This window comes from Aptenodytes forsteri, unplaced genomic scaffold (assembly GCF_000699145.1).
Source record: "Aptenodytes forsteri isolate BGI_AS27 unplaced genomic scaffold, ASM69914v1 Scaffold145, whole genome shotgun sequence".
Classification (NCBI taxonomy): Eukaryota; Metazoa; Chordata; class Aves; order Sphenisciformes; family Spheniscidae; genus Aptenodytes; species Aptenodytes forsteri.
This window is the reverse complement of record NW_008795122.1, coordinates 4,258,802-4,275,468: the sequence shown is the minus strand read 5'-3', so window position 1 is coordinate 4,275,468 and position 16,667 is coordinate 4,258,802. Positions and strand designations below refer to the sequence as shown.

General features: G+C 37.4%; 1 protein-coding gene across 1 annotated transcript in view; it reads left to right on the top strand.

The window, feature by feature from the left end:
• Positions 1-16,667, top strand: part of FNDC3A (fibronectin type III domain containing 3A) — a 105,231-nt gene that overhangs the window by 21,553 nt on the left and 67,011 nt on the right. Inside the window, exon 2 of the mRNA XM_009277150.2 lies at positions 1,978-2,053. Within this exon, the coding sequence (XP_009275425.1) occupies positions 1,978-2,053 (76 nt within the window). The remainder of the gene's footprint in view (positions 1-1,977; positions 2,054-16,667) is intronic.

The window sequence follows — 16,667 nt, the reverse complement described above, 5'->3', positions numbered from 1 at the left end:
TGAGGGCTTTGCAGCTTTTCTGCTTCTTATAGTTTATACAGAGGAGACCAAGAATATTGAGCTGAAAATTGTACAGATTGACATGTCAGCTGCAGCCAGAACGGCTCCTCCCAGGGGTTAGGGCATATTAAGTCAGCCAAAAGACTTGGGTAAATGTGGTTATCCAACCCACACATAGGAGATGGAAAGACATTCTCATGTACTCCTGCAAAGCTTTTAGGTACTTTTATTGTAGTCTAAATTTCAAGCTAAAACTTTCAATTGTAGCAGAGAGGGGGAAGTAAATCAATGAAATATGTCTTCAAAAAGTTATGCCTGCCTGGGGAGTCTGAAAAATAAATTGTAAGAACTCATTCACTCGTATTTCTCCACTTCGTCACGTTCTGAAGGTGATTGCCAGTTGTTAAAATGCTACCTTCAAACACTTACAATAAACTCTGGCAATACAATATTTTCTGAAGACTTGTAAGTCTTATTTGAAGTTCATGTCTAAAATCCTCTTGTTTCTAAGTTTAAATTATATTATGAATGCTAACTCTTACTGAATTTTATAATCAGACATACTTTAGAAGATCTGGAAAATTTATTAGCATGATAAAACATAAATAGTGATATAGTTAATTGTTTTTTCTAAAAGAGCCTAAAGCTTCTGGAGACATCTTTCTCCAGTAACAGCACTGTAGCACATGAAACAACTTAAAGTAGTATTTTTAAAGTGCATGCTCAAAACTGGGCTAAATCAGTATTGAATCACATGGCCCAAGTTTGAAAATGTGAATATCCATCATGTCTCATCAAAGTTGCAGCTATGTTAGGGTAGAACTTGCCATTTTTTCATTAATTCATAATGTTGCTTTACCAGAGGGGGAGGAATTTGTATGATTTCTGCCTTTTCCTAACCCTTTCCTCTTTCTGTGGTATTCCTAAAATGAGTAACATTTTAACATCAAGTTTCCTGTTTTCTCTCTCTTTTTTTTTTTTTTTGGTAAACAAGACCAATTTTATTTTCTTTTAGCAATTCAACAGAGTAAATTTTTGGCCATAATGTTGAAGAGTTGTGTATATAAAGATTTGTCTCTCTCCAATTCACACCAGGAGGAGGACATACACTCTATTTAGACACATGTGAGCAAGACTGAAGAAAGATGTGTCCAGAAAGGAAATTATGAAATGCACCTGCTCTTCTGGGTTTTTTCTTTGTTCATAATTTTAGCTAGGTTCTTCATCGTTACAAACTTTTTCTCTCGCAGAAAGGCAGGTTTCAAATGAGAATACAGAAGTCTAAAATGGGCTTCTGCTTTGGTACGTGTCAGACTTCCTCTGTTTATTTTGGCTGCTAAATGTGCTTTGCTATCAATTCTGCATTGCATGGGTTTACAAAATTAGGATAAACAGCTTTCCGCAAATAAAACTATATATATTGTTTCATGCTGTGCATGTGGTGCATTTACTTTGTCATGACTTCCAATAATGTTTTATCATCAATTAATGTACAAACATGCTTGGATCATGTAAAGAAGGAAATGACACAATATTTCCCTTATGTTGAAAACTGTTTGCCAAGTGGTTATGATGAAAATTCAAACACTGGGAATTCTAGGCTTCTTTCCAAAACTTTATGTAATGGTTTGATTAATGTTGAAGTTAATGTAATTTGTTGAAATAATTTAAGCTGTACAAATAGCTTTTTAATTATACTAAGCAGTCAAGAAAAGAAAAGTTGTACAGGTACTGTTTTACTCGGTTGTTATTCTCTCCTTGGTTCTTTGAAAAATGTTTGTTTAAAAATATCTGTACTTGTTCTTGCTCTTATCTGTTTTTCTCTGTGGGATGAAGGCAGCAAGCAGTGTGAATGAAAAATAATGTAGTTACTAACCAGAAAAAAAGTTTTTTCCCAGTAAAACTTTTTTTTTGCACGTACCAGACTTCTGTGACATATTCCTGTGTAATGGTTGTAAATGCTCTTTTATTTTTAAGATTATTCTTGTGCAAGTTAATCCAGGGGAAGCATTTACAAGAAGAAGAGAAGATGGACAGTTTCAGTGCATTACAGTTAAAGCTGATAATTTTATTTTAATATTTCCTGAGTCTGCATCAGGATAAATAAAAGGCAATTTGTGGTGTTGAAAGTAAAAGACTGACAGAAATTATTTTAAATACAAGAGCTGTTTAAAGACCTAAAAGATTAGGTGCTAAGGATCATTGGATTTAGATTTCAGTACCACAAAGTACTTTTTCTTAGATGAAATTAAATTTCTTGGGGAAAGAAATGGGGGAACATTTTCAGTTTGCAGAGCAAACAGGGAAGTGCTGTGGTAGCAACTTTTGACTTAACCTCATTTATTACACAGACCTCAAATTAAAAGCTACAGTTGTTAATTTGGTTTGAGTTTGTTTTTTTTTTATTCTTTGCTGTCATGCGGACACTGTTTGCCTGTACCAACAGTAGCTGTCTGTTATCCCACTACTAGTTTTTCATTATCTCTAGAGGCCAAATTGTGTCCTTTCTGAGTTCTAGCAAGTGCAGCTTCAAAATACAAATGCTTCATCTCAGTGTAGCATCCCCACATGCAATGGTCAGTTTGGATGTTGTTTTCTATTCTGAATGAAAATAGTCACCAGTTCAGCCGATCTACAGCTGCAAGAAATAAGCAGTCAGATATTGCTGCTGTTTAGAATACCACTTTACTGTGTTATAAGAGAGTATCCACAGATTCAGCTATGGGGTCACTTTTTTTGCTTGTTATCTTCTGGGCCAATGGGTCCTACCTTTTTTTTCTGGATGTTGGCCCAGCTTCAACAGATACTGTTCTGGGAAGTTGAAGCAAGTATCTTCCAGCTCCTTTTCCCCCCCCTCTCTCCAGTCTGAGAAGAGATGAAAGGTCTAGTTTCCAGTGTCATAGGCAGGTCCTTTGGCTACAAAATAACTGATTAAAAGGAGGCCTTGGATTGTAATTAAGTTTATATCAACAATTCTTAAAGTTTATATGTCCATTAGCACCATTTTGCAAAACTTTGTACTGGTTGCATAGTATTGTTGCTTCCTTTGAGCTACAAATGGATCAGTGTTGCAGCTCACGGTTCTATAGGGCTTATTTGAAACAGCTGTGTAATAATTACTTGGCAGTATCTGAGGGGAACATAGTGATTTTTGTCTTGCAATTTAAGTTAAAGAACAGATAAGATGTATTTTACTTCTGTTGCACAAAATACTGAGGAGAGTGGCATGCATTGCATTTTTGGTTTTAATTTTGATTTATCAGATGGGCTTGGCTGGGGGGGGAATGGATTGACACTTTCCTTGCATGATGATCTTGAAAGCAGGAAGTGTGTGATGAACTGCAAAAATATTGAGATCGTATCTTTATAGATACGGTTCTAACCTTTCGTGGCACAGCTCTTATCCTTGCCTGGTCTCTCTTGCTTTCCAAGTAAGCAGCTTGCTATTGTGATTTGATTCAGCTGCTGATTTCTTCATGCTTTAAATATGAAAGTGAGCATGAGCAGTTATCAGACAATTGTTCCTGGGTCTCAGTAAGTGTAAGCTCAGGTACAGTCTTTACAACTTTCCTGGAAAGTGGCACAGGCAATCTGGGAACTTACATCCCAAATCAGTTCCACAGCTTTTGCAAACCTCCTGTCATATAGACATTCTCCTTGTCCTTCCCCCTTCCAGGACATGAAAATATGGCTTATAGTTGGTAGTAAAACAGAGGGCATAGAGGTTTTTCATATCTGTACATTCACTAATCTTAGAACAGAATCTGAGTTGCACATGATCTTATGAATGTTGCTTTTCTGGTTTATTCTTGCCACTCCTGAGATGTTTCTGTGTTTTATGAATGCTATGCCAATGGATCTTTCTACCTTTCGGCTTGTTGGGTCTGTCTGGCTTAAAGAACACATTCCCTTAGTAATTGATGCTGTACCTTTTTCATTGTATGTATTGCAACTAATGAAGAATGTCTACTTTCCTGTTTTCTGTATATAGATTTGTATAAAGTGAATGATTTCAGATGGTGTACACTGTAGAAAGTAATTTGATATTGGTGGTCCTTTTTGCTCTGCCACAACTTCTCAAATATAGTTTGCCCTTGAGTTGGCTACAAAATGGACGACGAGTCTGTAAAATGGGTTACAGCCATTACAGCCACAGGAGACTATTGCATTGACTCTAAAGAAAGAAAGCTCACATCAGTTCTCTGTACTCTTCTTCACTGTATGCACTCAGTTATTAGGTCAAATCAAAGTTAAAGATGTGGAAATACATAATGAGTATGGTTTGGAGGAAACCTTATAAACATGCAGAGATGCTTATTTTTAAAAAGGCATGAAGAAAGCAAAGATGGCTGAAATTTAGTGGAGATGCAATCAGTGGGAAGTTAATATAGTCATCATAAAGTTTCTTAATACTTTTTTCCAATCTGTTTTTCCTGTAAATTTTACCTATCCTTATACTTTTTTCTGACTGCATTGACTTAAGTCTCTGTGAAGAATGCATATTCAGCTTTTTCTGTGATGTACTATGTAAAAAAAGGTAGTATTACATACATTAAGTGTGTATCTGTGTACTACTTTGCAAAACCACAGCACTTATTGCCTACAGAAAAATTGTAATTATGTACAACAAATATATTGCATATTGCAATTAATGCGTTTTTGTCGTGTATCACACTCAGAATCCACCTGGAGGAAAAGCATTAGTACAAGCAAAGATTTTTCATGAAATGCACTTAATACTTTGTTACAAGCATTCTCTTATCCCTTTCAAAATGAGGCTTGTAAAGCTTACATGTATAATTCGCAACACTTACTTATTTGTGATAGAATGGTAAGTGACCACCAAACAAATACCTCTTAGTTTCTGATGTTTGCTTTCTAGAATGAACTGGTTCTGAGAACTTCATTTACTTCATATTTTGTGGGATGTTAAATATTCTACAAATAACAAGGGCTTCAGTTCAATATTGAACATAGTACAATTTTTTTAAGGAACGGAAAACTTTCAAGTACTATTTTTCTAAGTCTGTATTCCAATTTATACTTAGTAAAATGGTGGCTAACAAATATGATGTCTCTTTGGAGTAAAGTCTTACTAAAAGAGAAATAATTTGAGATTACAAAGGATAGTAAGAATTTGGAATATTATACATTGATCAAAGATGAAAACAATAAAATGTAAATTCAGGTTCTTGAAAGGCAATTTGCATGGGCATATGTTTAAATTGAAATTATGTAAGTATAGTACTAAAATGAAAGAATGGAAGTTGAGAGGTAGCGAGCTGCTTCTGGATGGATCCCCAGTAGAAGTGCAGATAGCCAGATACAGTTGTTTGGGTGATTTGGTAAGTCACTGTTCCTTGGATAATTCTAGATCTCTCCTGTGCTTTATTGCTGGTCAATTCACCTTGAGATTGCTCTGTCTGCTGAAGTCATTGTGGATTGTTTCTAAATCTAACCATAATGTTACTTGTATTTTCTTGCATCATAACCCTGTCTGTTGGAAACATTGAGATGCTCCATCAATCTTTGTGCTGCTCTTGTCAGTTATTTTATTTGTAAAGAGAACTATCTTTACTTTGGATACTCTATACATAGGGTAAAACTGCTCAACCTGAAAAGAAGGAGTCAGTGTCTCTCTACGAGAAAGGAGAGGTGTGAATAAAGTGACTGTTTTAGAGCTGTTCTTGAATCAATGAAGTAATGAAAATTTAAAGCACCAATTAATGGAGACGCACACGTGCTTTTTCTGTGAGCTAAGCTTCTGAAGAAAATGCTGTATTTATACCCAGGTCTCTGTACTGACTTACCATCTGTTTGCTGGTATAATTCTCTCAGACGACCTGTAAAGCTTTGACTGTTTTGGAGCCATGATAAGTGAGAAGTGGCTTCTTAATGTGGGCCTCTTCCATGGTAATTAAGATTGGGTGAAAAGGCTCTTAAGATTATTTCCTGGTTTAAAATCTCTTAAAGTTGGCAAAAGAGCAGTGGTGGTGAAGGGAGCTTTTCTCCTTGGTGAATCCCATTCCTTTATTTTGGTGGACTTTTGATGATTTTAACTTATGTATTTTATTCTTGGTGTCTTACATTTATATTTCTGTAAAATAAGAAGCATGGTTGCTTTATATTTCTGTAGTTAGCAATCTTGGATCTTAGTTGCTTTTCTGTTGTACGTATTTTGACTTAATACAGCTTCAAATGAGCACTTCTGTGTGCCAATGGCCATTTTTCTGATTTTATAAAATACTTTCTTTGGCTGCCTAGTGGTTTGTCTGATAGCAATAACTTCTGCTCCCTTTGATGCAACTTCAGTTTAAATCATTTGTCAGTCTCTTACTTTCCAAAGACACTGTGCTTTTCTTGCTAGATAGATAGGAAGAGATCTGTGTATCCATGTGTTAGACTAAAATGTTTATTTTCAGAAGAGCTCTTTTAAATCTACGAAACTGTTCTCACATACTAGAAATACTCAAACTGCTGTGGAAACTTTCCTTAAGCCAAATTTTTTTTCTGTTAAAGTGAAATAATCAGCTACATTACAGTGATTTAGAAAACCAGGTTTGAAATGTATGAATGGGCTCTCTTTGTAGAAGTGAATTACTGCAGATCACTCATACATGAATTCTTCCTACTGCAGAATAAATGAATGAAGATGACTCATCATGAGCACATTTTATAACAGTCCCAAGTTACAGCTAAGGGCTATTAAATGTTACTTGACATAATAAAAGAGACCATGTCTTACATGTCTCTGCAAAGGAAAATTGCCATTTTCATAATAAAATAAGAAAATTTATGTAAATTAGAATGAGTCATAAATACTTCATGTTTTGAAATGAAATGAAGTATCAGTATTAAGGTTAGTCTCTGGGATAAAAGTTAAGCAATCTTAACCTCTTTTTTCTCTTTAAGGAATAAAATACTTCTGAAAAGTGTTTTCAAGGAAGTCAAGAGGAAAAAAAAAAATCGCATAAATTCTGAGACTACAGTAGTGAATCACAAACTTTAGTTCATTCGAAGATTAACTTCAGCTTTGCAACACCAAACCTGCCCATTAACCAGAATATTGTGTGAGTAAAACTGTTACAGAATCACAGAATGGTTTGGGTTGGAAGGGACCTCTAAAGGTCACCTAGTCCAACCCGCTGCCGTGGGCAGGGACATCTTTCACTAGATAAGGTTGCTCAGAGCCCTTTCCAACCTGACCTTGAACACTTCCAGTGATGGGGCATCTACCACCTGTCTGGGCAACCTATTCCGGGGTCTCACCACCCTCATCATAAAAAATATCTTTCTTGCATCCCATCTAAACCTACCCTTTTTCAGTTTAAAACCGTCGCCTCTTGTCCTGTCACAACAGGCCCTGGTAAAAAGTCTTTCTCCATCTTTCTTATAAGCCCACTTTATGTATTGAAAGGCTGCAATAAGGTCTCCCTGGAGCCTTCTCTTCTCCAGGCTGAACAACCCCAACTCTCTCAGCCTTTCCTCATAGATAGGTGTTTCCAGCCCTCTGATCATCTTTGTGGCCCTCCTCTGGACCTGCTCCAACAGGTCCATGGTTCTTTTTTTCTGGGGACTCCAGAGCTGGACGCAGTACTCCAGGTGGGGTCTCCTGAGGGCAGAGTAGAGGGGCAGAATCACCTCCCTCAACCTGCTGGCCACGCTTCTTTTGATGCAGCCCAGGACACAATTGGCCTTCTGGGCTGCAAGTGCACATTGCCAGCTTGTGTCTAGTTTTTCATCCACCAATATCCCTAAGTCCTCTGCCAGGCTGCTCTCAATCTATTATCTGCTGTTACCTGCTGCCAGGTCTCATGTGGTTGTGGTTGTTTTCAGACAGTGTTAGAGCAACCAAGCTGAAATTTTAAAAATCCAAATGTAACTGCTATTTAAGTACATTTGAACAAAAAAAAAAAACCACCTAGATTTATTTTGTCCTCAGTATCATCTGGTGCTTCGGTGTTGAGTTTTAAATAAAAACTAATTTATTAATATTGGAGGTGGGTAAAGACCAGTCATAAATTCTGTTGCCACAAACCCCTCAGAATGGACTTTGCTAGTTACTAATGGTCATTGGAAGATGCTACTTTCACAAGAAGGCCGCAGTTTATTATCAAATCCTAAACCCACTGTGTTAAGTGGAGGAAGTGTGTGCTGTCATTCTGTGGTGATTTTAGAATGTACTAGGATATCTGACACTGCAGTAGTGATCCCATATATTGGCTTTAAGGGTGACATCACCTCTAGAAAGACCATATCATGTTTGTTAAATTACTCAGTATCCACTTTAGCACTGGGCTAAGTTTAGGAATGAAAGAATATTTATTTAAATACATAGATCTGTAGTAATGGAACAAACTAGCAAAACCAGTAAAACGCTGTTAATAAGAATTCTCTTCTTGAGCATCTCTAGTCTTCTAGGTGGCTTAAGAGCTTGGATAATGAACCCTTACAAGTAAACCCAGATGTGTACTACAAAGTTTTTAGTGCTCTAGTTTTCCTGCTCCCATTAAGAATAGCTTACTGGAGCCACCCAGGGAAGCTGCTCTGGGTGATCTTTTCTTTCTGTAGCCCAAGAAGAAAGAATAATTCTTCATCCTTGTTTCCATTTACCATTTTCCATTTCTAAATACTGAAACATTACATGATGACATGGGTAAGTTTATTTGCTTTCCTTTTTGTCTTCAGAGGTGCTTTACAGCTTTTCTCTGCTGTAGCCTTCTGAAGACCCAGGTGTAAGGCTTTATACATAAGTTCATTTAAAAAAAACCTAAAAAAAAAAAAAACCCAAACCCCACCCTAAATGGTAAATCATTTCAGTTGTCTTATCCATTCCTTCTGTGTGAGTGCTGTAGAAGACCAAACATGATATGCAAGGCTGAAACTGGATATGGATACTTAGATTAACATCCTCTTCTACACATTAATTTTAGGATCTCCGTTGGAAGTATTTAGAGGGTCTTTATAAAAGGCATTGAGGAAAGCTAAGACAAGTCAACTGAAAGTATGAGGTCACAACGAGCTACAGTGACTTAAAGCCACTTAACTCTTGGTTGAGGTTGTCCATGTAGAGTTTCAGAGCTGAGTCTAGGAGTAGCTTAACTTTAAAGCATCTCTGTTTGGAAATAACCTTCAATATACACGTTTTAGAAACTGTTTCATAGATGTTTGTGTTTCTAGGTACCTACAGTCAAACCAAAAATAATAGGAACATTGGTATTGGTCAGCTATGGAGGAGTATGATTGCAGAGGAGACTTTATGCTCTTCTCTGTTGCAACAAGATGATGAGAGAAAGTGACCATGAAGCGTGGTTGTAGCAGCTTGATTTGGAGCTATCTCATTCCAAAATAATTAGAAGTACGAGCTACTCTTTTTCTAGCTTAAGAGTGATAAACAGAATGCATGAATGCCCTTGCAAATTTTGTAGAACAGACTTACCCTCCTGCCTTTTACACGTAGGGTAGCATAAAAGTTGGATGGAGATATGGCAAATACTCTTCTGATAGGTCAAAGGAATAATGATGGATTTAAGCCCTCGCTGTACTGCATGTAGAATGCTCATGTATTGGCTTTGGCACATCAAAAATCAGAAAAAAAAAAAGAGAAAAAAATCTAGTCCATAATTCAAGTACCATTGGCAGGGAAAACTTGCCCATAAGCCCTGCTGCTGCAGCTTTTCTAGTACTACTACTGGTACTGTGCTGAATTAAAGGGAGCTCAGGTTGCGTCTACTTGATTCTGTAGTCCCCTTTGCAATTGGGCAGAGGCAGTCTTCAGTCTCTTCAGGACCATCTCTCAAATTTGTTGTATTAACTCAACAAAACTTGCAAAGTAGTACAAAACAAGGTTATTCCCCTGACCAGAATAATCCGTAGCAATCCAGAAGTCTGTTGTTTAGATCTGGCTCTTTCTGCTCTGAGAGTGGCCATGAGAATTAGCCTCGTAATGGAGCTCCCTCAGCCTTCTCTGGGAACTGCCTGACCTCTTCCGTTAAGTCGTCTAACTGACCAGGTCTTGGTGGTCCCAGTGTCCTCCAGCCCTTAAAGAAGCAGTCAGGGATGCTACAAGAAGCTGTTGCTAGAAAAGCTTACTTTATCATGCTGCTTTTCTGCCAGTGCAGCTCACATTACTGTTGTGCCTGTTTTGTTAGGATTATAAATACTAGATTTCTGAAACATGCAAAACAGAGTAAACTAAACCTGGCAAAAGCTTTATTAAAAAGCAAACTAGACCTGTTTTATCACCTTCTGCAGCAGCCAATTTAAAAAAACCAGATTAAAAGTGAAATGCATTAATTGAGATCGCTTTCACAATGTTGGTTGTAGTGTTTTAGGCAAGACTTAATTTTTCTGTCATCGGTTTCTGTTTAAAATGTGTTAAATAGATCTAATATCTTTATATGGACAAAACATGTCTATAACGTTTTTGCCTTGGTTATCTTCTCATTCTTCTATTCAGTTTTTTTCTAACTTTTATTCTATCTTGACTTATTTCACACATTTTGAGATGTGAATGAATTCATAACTTACTATATTAATTATAAGGTGTTCAGTCAGGTTCTCCTTTTTCTCCTGTCTCATTTTCCTGTATATTCTGATCAGTTAATCTTCCCTTGTATTTTCTCTAATCTCCTCCTTTGTTCCTTCTCTTCACAACACTGCAAGCTCCACACTGCAAACCCAGCCTGACTGTAGGAAGGTCCTGGAGACATTTGTTTGAAATATCAGTGCTTCAGCTGCATACTGAAGACATCTAATTTTAGGTGTCTAAATGTGTGTTTCTGTATGTGGCCTTGGATCTAAGCTCCCATTATAACTAGTGAAGATTTAGTCACTAGCTATAGTACAGTCAGTGCTTTTCAGCTGACATCAGTTTGCACTGAATAGCTCTCCAGGCTCCACTGTCTGTACTGACTAGATCTCCACTTGCTATAATGGGAGTTTAAAGTCCTAACTTGCATGCAGACACATAATTTTAGATACCTAAATGAGATGTCTCCATTCTGGAGCTAAAGCCTGGCTATTATAAGCTGAAATAAGTAAGGCTACATCCTGAAAACATCTCATTTGAGTGTGGTGTTTCACAGTTGTACCCACAGTGAATGTCTTTGTCCTCAAGCATTTGAACTCTTTGAACTCATCCATTTCCATGAGCATGTAACATCTCACATTTTACAAGGAAGGTACCAGTACTTGGAGGTGCATGTTGAGGAATGGAGTTACAGCCCTAAGCTGCAACTAGAGAATGCCCCTAAAACTTGGTTTCCATGACTGTAGTCAGTCATGTCTAGCCCACAAGGCTGTGAAGTATTAACTCAGACCACTGAGATTTAGGTGCTACTGTGGACTGAGTGTGGAATCAGTTGGATGAGTCTTGTATGAAGCACGTTAAGCTTGACAGGTCTGCATCTAGCAATATTATAATAGTTGCCTGGCACTGCAGTCAGTTCATCTGTTTTCTTCCCTGACTATGCTGTTGATGGGAAAGAAATAGTCCTACTTGCTTTATGGGGGAAAAAGAGGGGGAAATGTCTGTAGGATCTCTTCTTGGTTTCTAATCTAAGTAGAAAGTTCATCTAATGTAAGTAGTTAGCAGTTTGAACTAAATCAAAGATCAGAGATGTAGGCAGAGGAGTCTGAAAAAGATTTTACTTACTATTTTCACTTAATATCCTAACATTTAGAATAACTTATGCTGATAGTGTTTTCTGTATCTTAATTGGATGCAATCTGGTTGATTGAAATAATAAAGTTTCATGAAGATTGCGAACTTATTAATGAAATTGAGAAACTTCTTTCTCTATTTATCTGATTAATTCTTTAAAAACAAATTGTGCTTTTATTTTATAGAAACTTAAACATAATGTTTTTAAGTTGACTTTGCACTGGGTTTCATAAAAATGGAAAGGCTAGAACTTTGTGCATCAAGGACTTCTTTTGTTAAATCCCCTTTCACCACATGTACAGTATGAATACAGGCTGGTGTGTCATCTGTTGGAAAATGCTACAGATTGTTAGATGAGACCCCAGGAAATTTCTTTATAGTTCTACTCTGAGATTCAAGTTGTATTGCTACATCCTTGATATATAGTTATAGCTGTGAAAGTATTCAGACTTCTATCAAAGAATTACTGTTAACGAAGAAATAGCTTTGAATTAATTTTGATTTACTCTTGTTCTATTTGTACTCTAAAAAGTAGTCATGGCTGCCTTATGTTGTGGACCACTGTCAGGCACATGGTAGTTGTGAAGGGTGGCAGACGGACTGGGAAGGAAACCAAAGTCTTCGTGGCTGTGGAGCAGCAATCCTGGCCATTATTTTTCCAGAGTTCCTCGAGACAGAGCAAGCTCCGCATGCACACCCAGGCTGCCACAGCCATGCCAGAGCTTACAGGGCCTGACATCGCTCTGCCTCCATGCTTTCTCCTTCGATGCTAAAAGTTGTTGTGTAGATAGAGGGCCAAGGTAGCAACAGAAAGAGACCAGGGGGGTAGTCTCCCTTTCCTTCACTTTCACCTGTGCAAGGCTACTGTGTTGTCTGCGTGGGTCCAGGTACACTTTTCTTGCCAGAATGTAATTTCTAACTGAATGTTGCAACTTTGAATCCAGGGATTTTTTTATTCTGTTCTTAGTTTTGCTTTTTTCTAATGGATGAATCAGCAGCGCATGGCTTGATATGGCTGTGCATGTGTTATTAATAGTAAATGATTGTAGTTGTCTTTTTTTGACTGTTTGTTAAATGACTGAGGTTTTGTCAGCTTGCATGACTTACATGATCATGACATTCTTCAACTTCATTAAAATCATGGTAATATAACTTCCCTTCCCCTTCTTCCTTTTGCAGACATGCAGCAATCTGTTTTACATCTAAAGCAGTTTATTATCCAAATGAGGGAAAGGAAGAAGAGGAGAAAGATAAAAAGGTCACTACAAACATACAGCCTAGCTGTGCACAAATATAAACAGCTACTGTGCAATGTTAGTTTAAAGGCCAATTACAAGCATGTAAGTTCAGCCACTTAAAGCCATTAAGAAACAGTGAAATTACATGGGGTTTCAAACAAAGTTGGAAGGTCCAAATTCACTGTTAGTAAATACAGCTATCCATAGTGCTGTTCTTGTTTTCTTTTTGCCAAAGAGAAGCTCTTTCTCACACTGCAAAGAGCTTTCCAGAAAATGCAGTTGTCTGGAGCAGGTGCCCTAGGACACCATCCAAAGAGCCTCAGATTTTTTTCAAGTGATTGTACAGCACGCAGTAACTTGTAGATGGGTCTCAAGTTAATGGTATTAGAGCTGCTAGAGAAGCTGACTACACCTTCCTTCCCTTTTGATTAACCAGCTATTCTGTTAGCATATGGTTTGTCTCCTGTGCCTGTTCTCAATTTATTTTTCCAGTAGCCCATTCCCCAGCAGTTCCATTTATCCTTTCCCTTTGGTGCTCTATGTATGGGCCGTTTTCATAAATACCATGTATATTTTGTTTCCCTTGGATGATCTTGACAGTTGTATTCATAGGTAGAATGGATGTGCCTTCCAAGGCAACCAAAGAAAGAGCTGCAATAGGAACTATGAATGTCAAACCGGTAGTCTATATTACTGCTTCATTAATAATTCTTAAAAGCAGTTAATATGGAATTGTAGTTTCAATAAGATGTGAATAAGTTACTGTGAGTAGGATAGTGAGTATTCCTCATGATGACCTCTTCGTAACGAAGTATTGCAATAACCCTAGAAAAATCTTATGGAATACGGACAGGTCATTTAAAGTAGAAGGACCGTGCTGAACAAAGACTGCAATAGGACCATGGGCTGAGTCCCAAAGCAGGAAAAGCCCTACTCATAAAACACAGCTGTAGCAAGCCAGTTCCAAAAACTAACCAAAAAAACCCAAACCAAACTACTAAAGCAGGTGGAAACAATCAAATTCCTAGGAAGAGGGCAGGGAAAGAATGGTTTAGGTCCAGGAGCTGTGACTTAATGATACTGCAGCCTTCTCTTCTAAGAATCAGAATGAAAGTTGAAGACGACAGAGAGAAGGAGAAAGATGTGGCTACAGAGAGTTGTCAGCTTTTCTTTTTTCTGTTTTTCCCACAAGTTGCGTTTAAGATAGTCTCTTGAAAGACAGCATTTAAGTCAAGTGTACTGTGTTACATCCTCAGCTGCTTTAGCCTTGAAGAGGTTGTGCTCTGAAAGGCACCACTCTCTTGACAGAGTTAGCTCTTATGGTTTATGCAGCCAAGAGACATCTTGGTAAAACTCTTAAGTAGCGGGTAGATTTAGAAAATTATATGAAACATACTTAAGTTTGCATTTATTCTTTCTTTTTGTTATGCTTTCCATATATTTTGTTTCTCATTTTGTGATTGCGTACAGAATTGTTTGGTTTGATTTTAAAAAAAAAAAAGAGGAAAAAAGTAAGTTTAATCTTACGTAGCTTTTAAATTCAGTTAAATCTGAAATCTCATCTGACTTCTTACTCTTATTTTTCAAAAGATAGTACATACAAATAAAGCTGTCTTGCAGGTGGGTCCTTGGAGTGCCTAAAGCTCAAGATGAGTTTGGGAATTTGAGAAGCTAAACTATTTTTTTTTCTTAAAGAGAATTTTTTTTCTGAATTGAATAGTAAGGGGTCAAAAGCAGAGTGACTACCTCTGAAGTGTGACACACTGGCAGTGCAATTTTGGAGAGCATCTGGTGACTAAGCAATGCATCAATGAGTGAAAATATTTAGTAAGTTAAAAGGGCAGTCTGAGCAACTGGAACCAGTTAAAGTTCTTCCAGCATGAATGAGTTTTAAAAATCACCTGTTAAGAGAGCTGAAAAATAAAAGTGAGTATCAGCAAATGCTGAACAGAGATGCAGAGGACTGGCTAGTGTGAGCCTAACTTCCACTCATTTCCCTGACTTGTACTGCAAATGGATACAAGAGGACTGGTGAGCATGAGGTTTTGAGATTGTCAGTTTGATCACTTTTTACTGTGGACTTTTGGCCCATGTGTATTAGAACAGTGCTTTTCTACACAGGTTGTAAATCTGACATGATGTGTATGTAGCCTTTTCAATAAAATATTCGTAAAAGTTGTGGTTTTATGCTTACTACACCCTTCTAATTCTTATGCAAAGAAAGATTGCATAAAAATGAGGAAAATGTACCTTGGAAATACCCTATCTTTTCTCTTAATTGCAGCTATATACACTGTCAAGTTTCCTTGCATTCCTTTCCAGCAAAGATATGACACATAGTAGACTGGGAATCTTATTCATATGCCCACACAGCTTTATCTGTAGATCGTTTCCCCAGTTCATCCTCTTGATGGGTCTTTAAAATACCATCCAGAGCACTGATTTGCCCATAATAGCCTTCCAACTGTCCATTATGTCCATAGAATTTCAGTGTGTTGTCATTTTTTTCAGTTACTAAGCCTCATCCTCTCATCTGAAAAATAGATCCATTATTTTTGATGGGAAAGAATCTAGTCTCGTCTTGGTGACAGTAGTTAAATAGAAGTGTGTTGGGTTTGGGGTTCTTTTTAGAAGCACGTAAATGTGTGTTGCTGGGTCATCTTGTTATATGGTGGCATTGTGCTGCTGTGTCTGGACAAGTAGTACATTGGCAGGTAAACATTTCTGTGCAGCTTCAGAGCGCTGAACGGGAGGTCTGAAGTGCCTGGGAACATGCCACATAGAAAAAAAGGCTGAATGTCAGGTAAGGTTATATCTATATAGGATATAGCTTTGGGGGATATGAAGGCTGGGGGAAGTCAATAGAAGGACTAGAGAATGCAGGTGTAAAGAATTGCAGGTATGCAGTGGAGTCTTGAGGCCAGATACCTGCATGTTGCCTGTCTCCATGCTGCAAAATTCAAAGCATACTACAGAATGTTTTTTTGATCTCTATCTCTAAAGAGCTTCAGCAGAGTCAATATAACCTTACTTGTTATTTTTGTTAAGGTTCTAAATTGTGGATGAAATAGGAAAGGATTAAATGCTAAAGCATGATGCGCAGCTAGCCTAGAATGTAAACATATTCCTTCTTAATCACTCGGGAACCTGTGCACTCAGGTATCTTTCAGCTATCAAGATATTCTAGAAATACCTGGCATTTCAGCGAAGCTGATCATCCAAACAACTCCAATGGCATAGGAAATCTGTATTCCAGAAGTGGTAAAAGATCAACAAGAACATGCATTAACTGTCTAAAGGAGTGTTGTTTGAGTGGTACCCCTGAACTGGGTGAAATACAGTTATATACAATGCAAGGTCATGCATAAGATTAATAAATTATAAATGGGGATCTCCTCGCTTGAAACTTGAGGAGGAGGAAGCAGACAAGCTATTTGACTCACAAGGTAAGTATTATCTCCAGCGTAATGTATCTCTAAAGGTTACTGTGATCATAAGGGCAGTTGTTGCTAGTACAGCTTGGGATGTTTAGTAGCGTTTTATGGGATTCTGCTGAGACCTCAACTGTAACTTGATAATTCATGTTTACAAAAGATGAAATGAAGCTGATTCCAGGTGTTGTAGGAAAAAAAGCTATTAGGATATTCAGGAGAATGAGGAGCTTATTTTATAAAAGGAGAGTAGAAGAGCTTGGTTTGTGTGGCTAAAAATAAGTTTTGTTAGGAATAGTAAGTAAACACTAGGGATTTAAAAAAAAAAAAAAC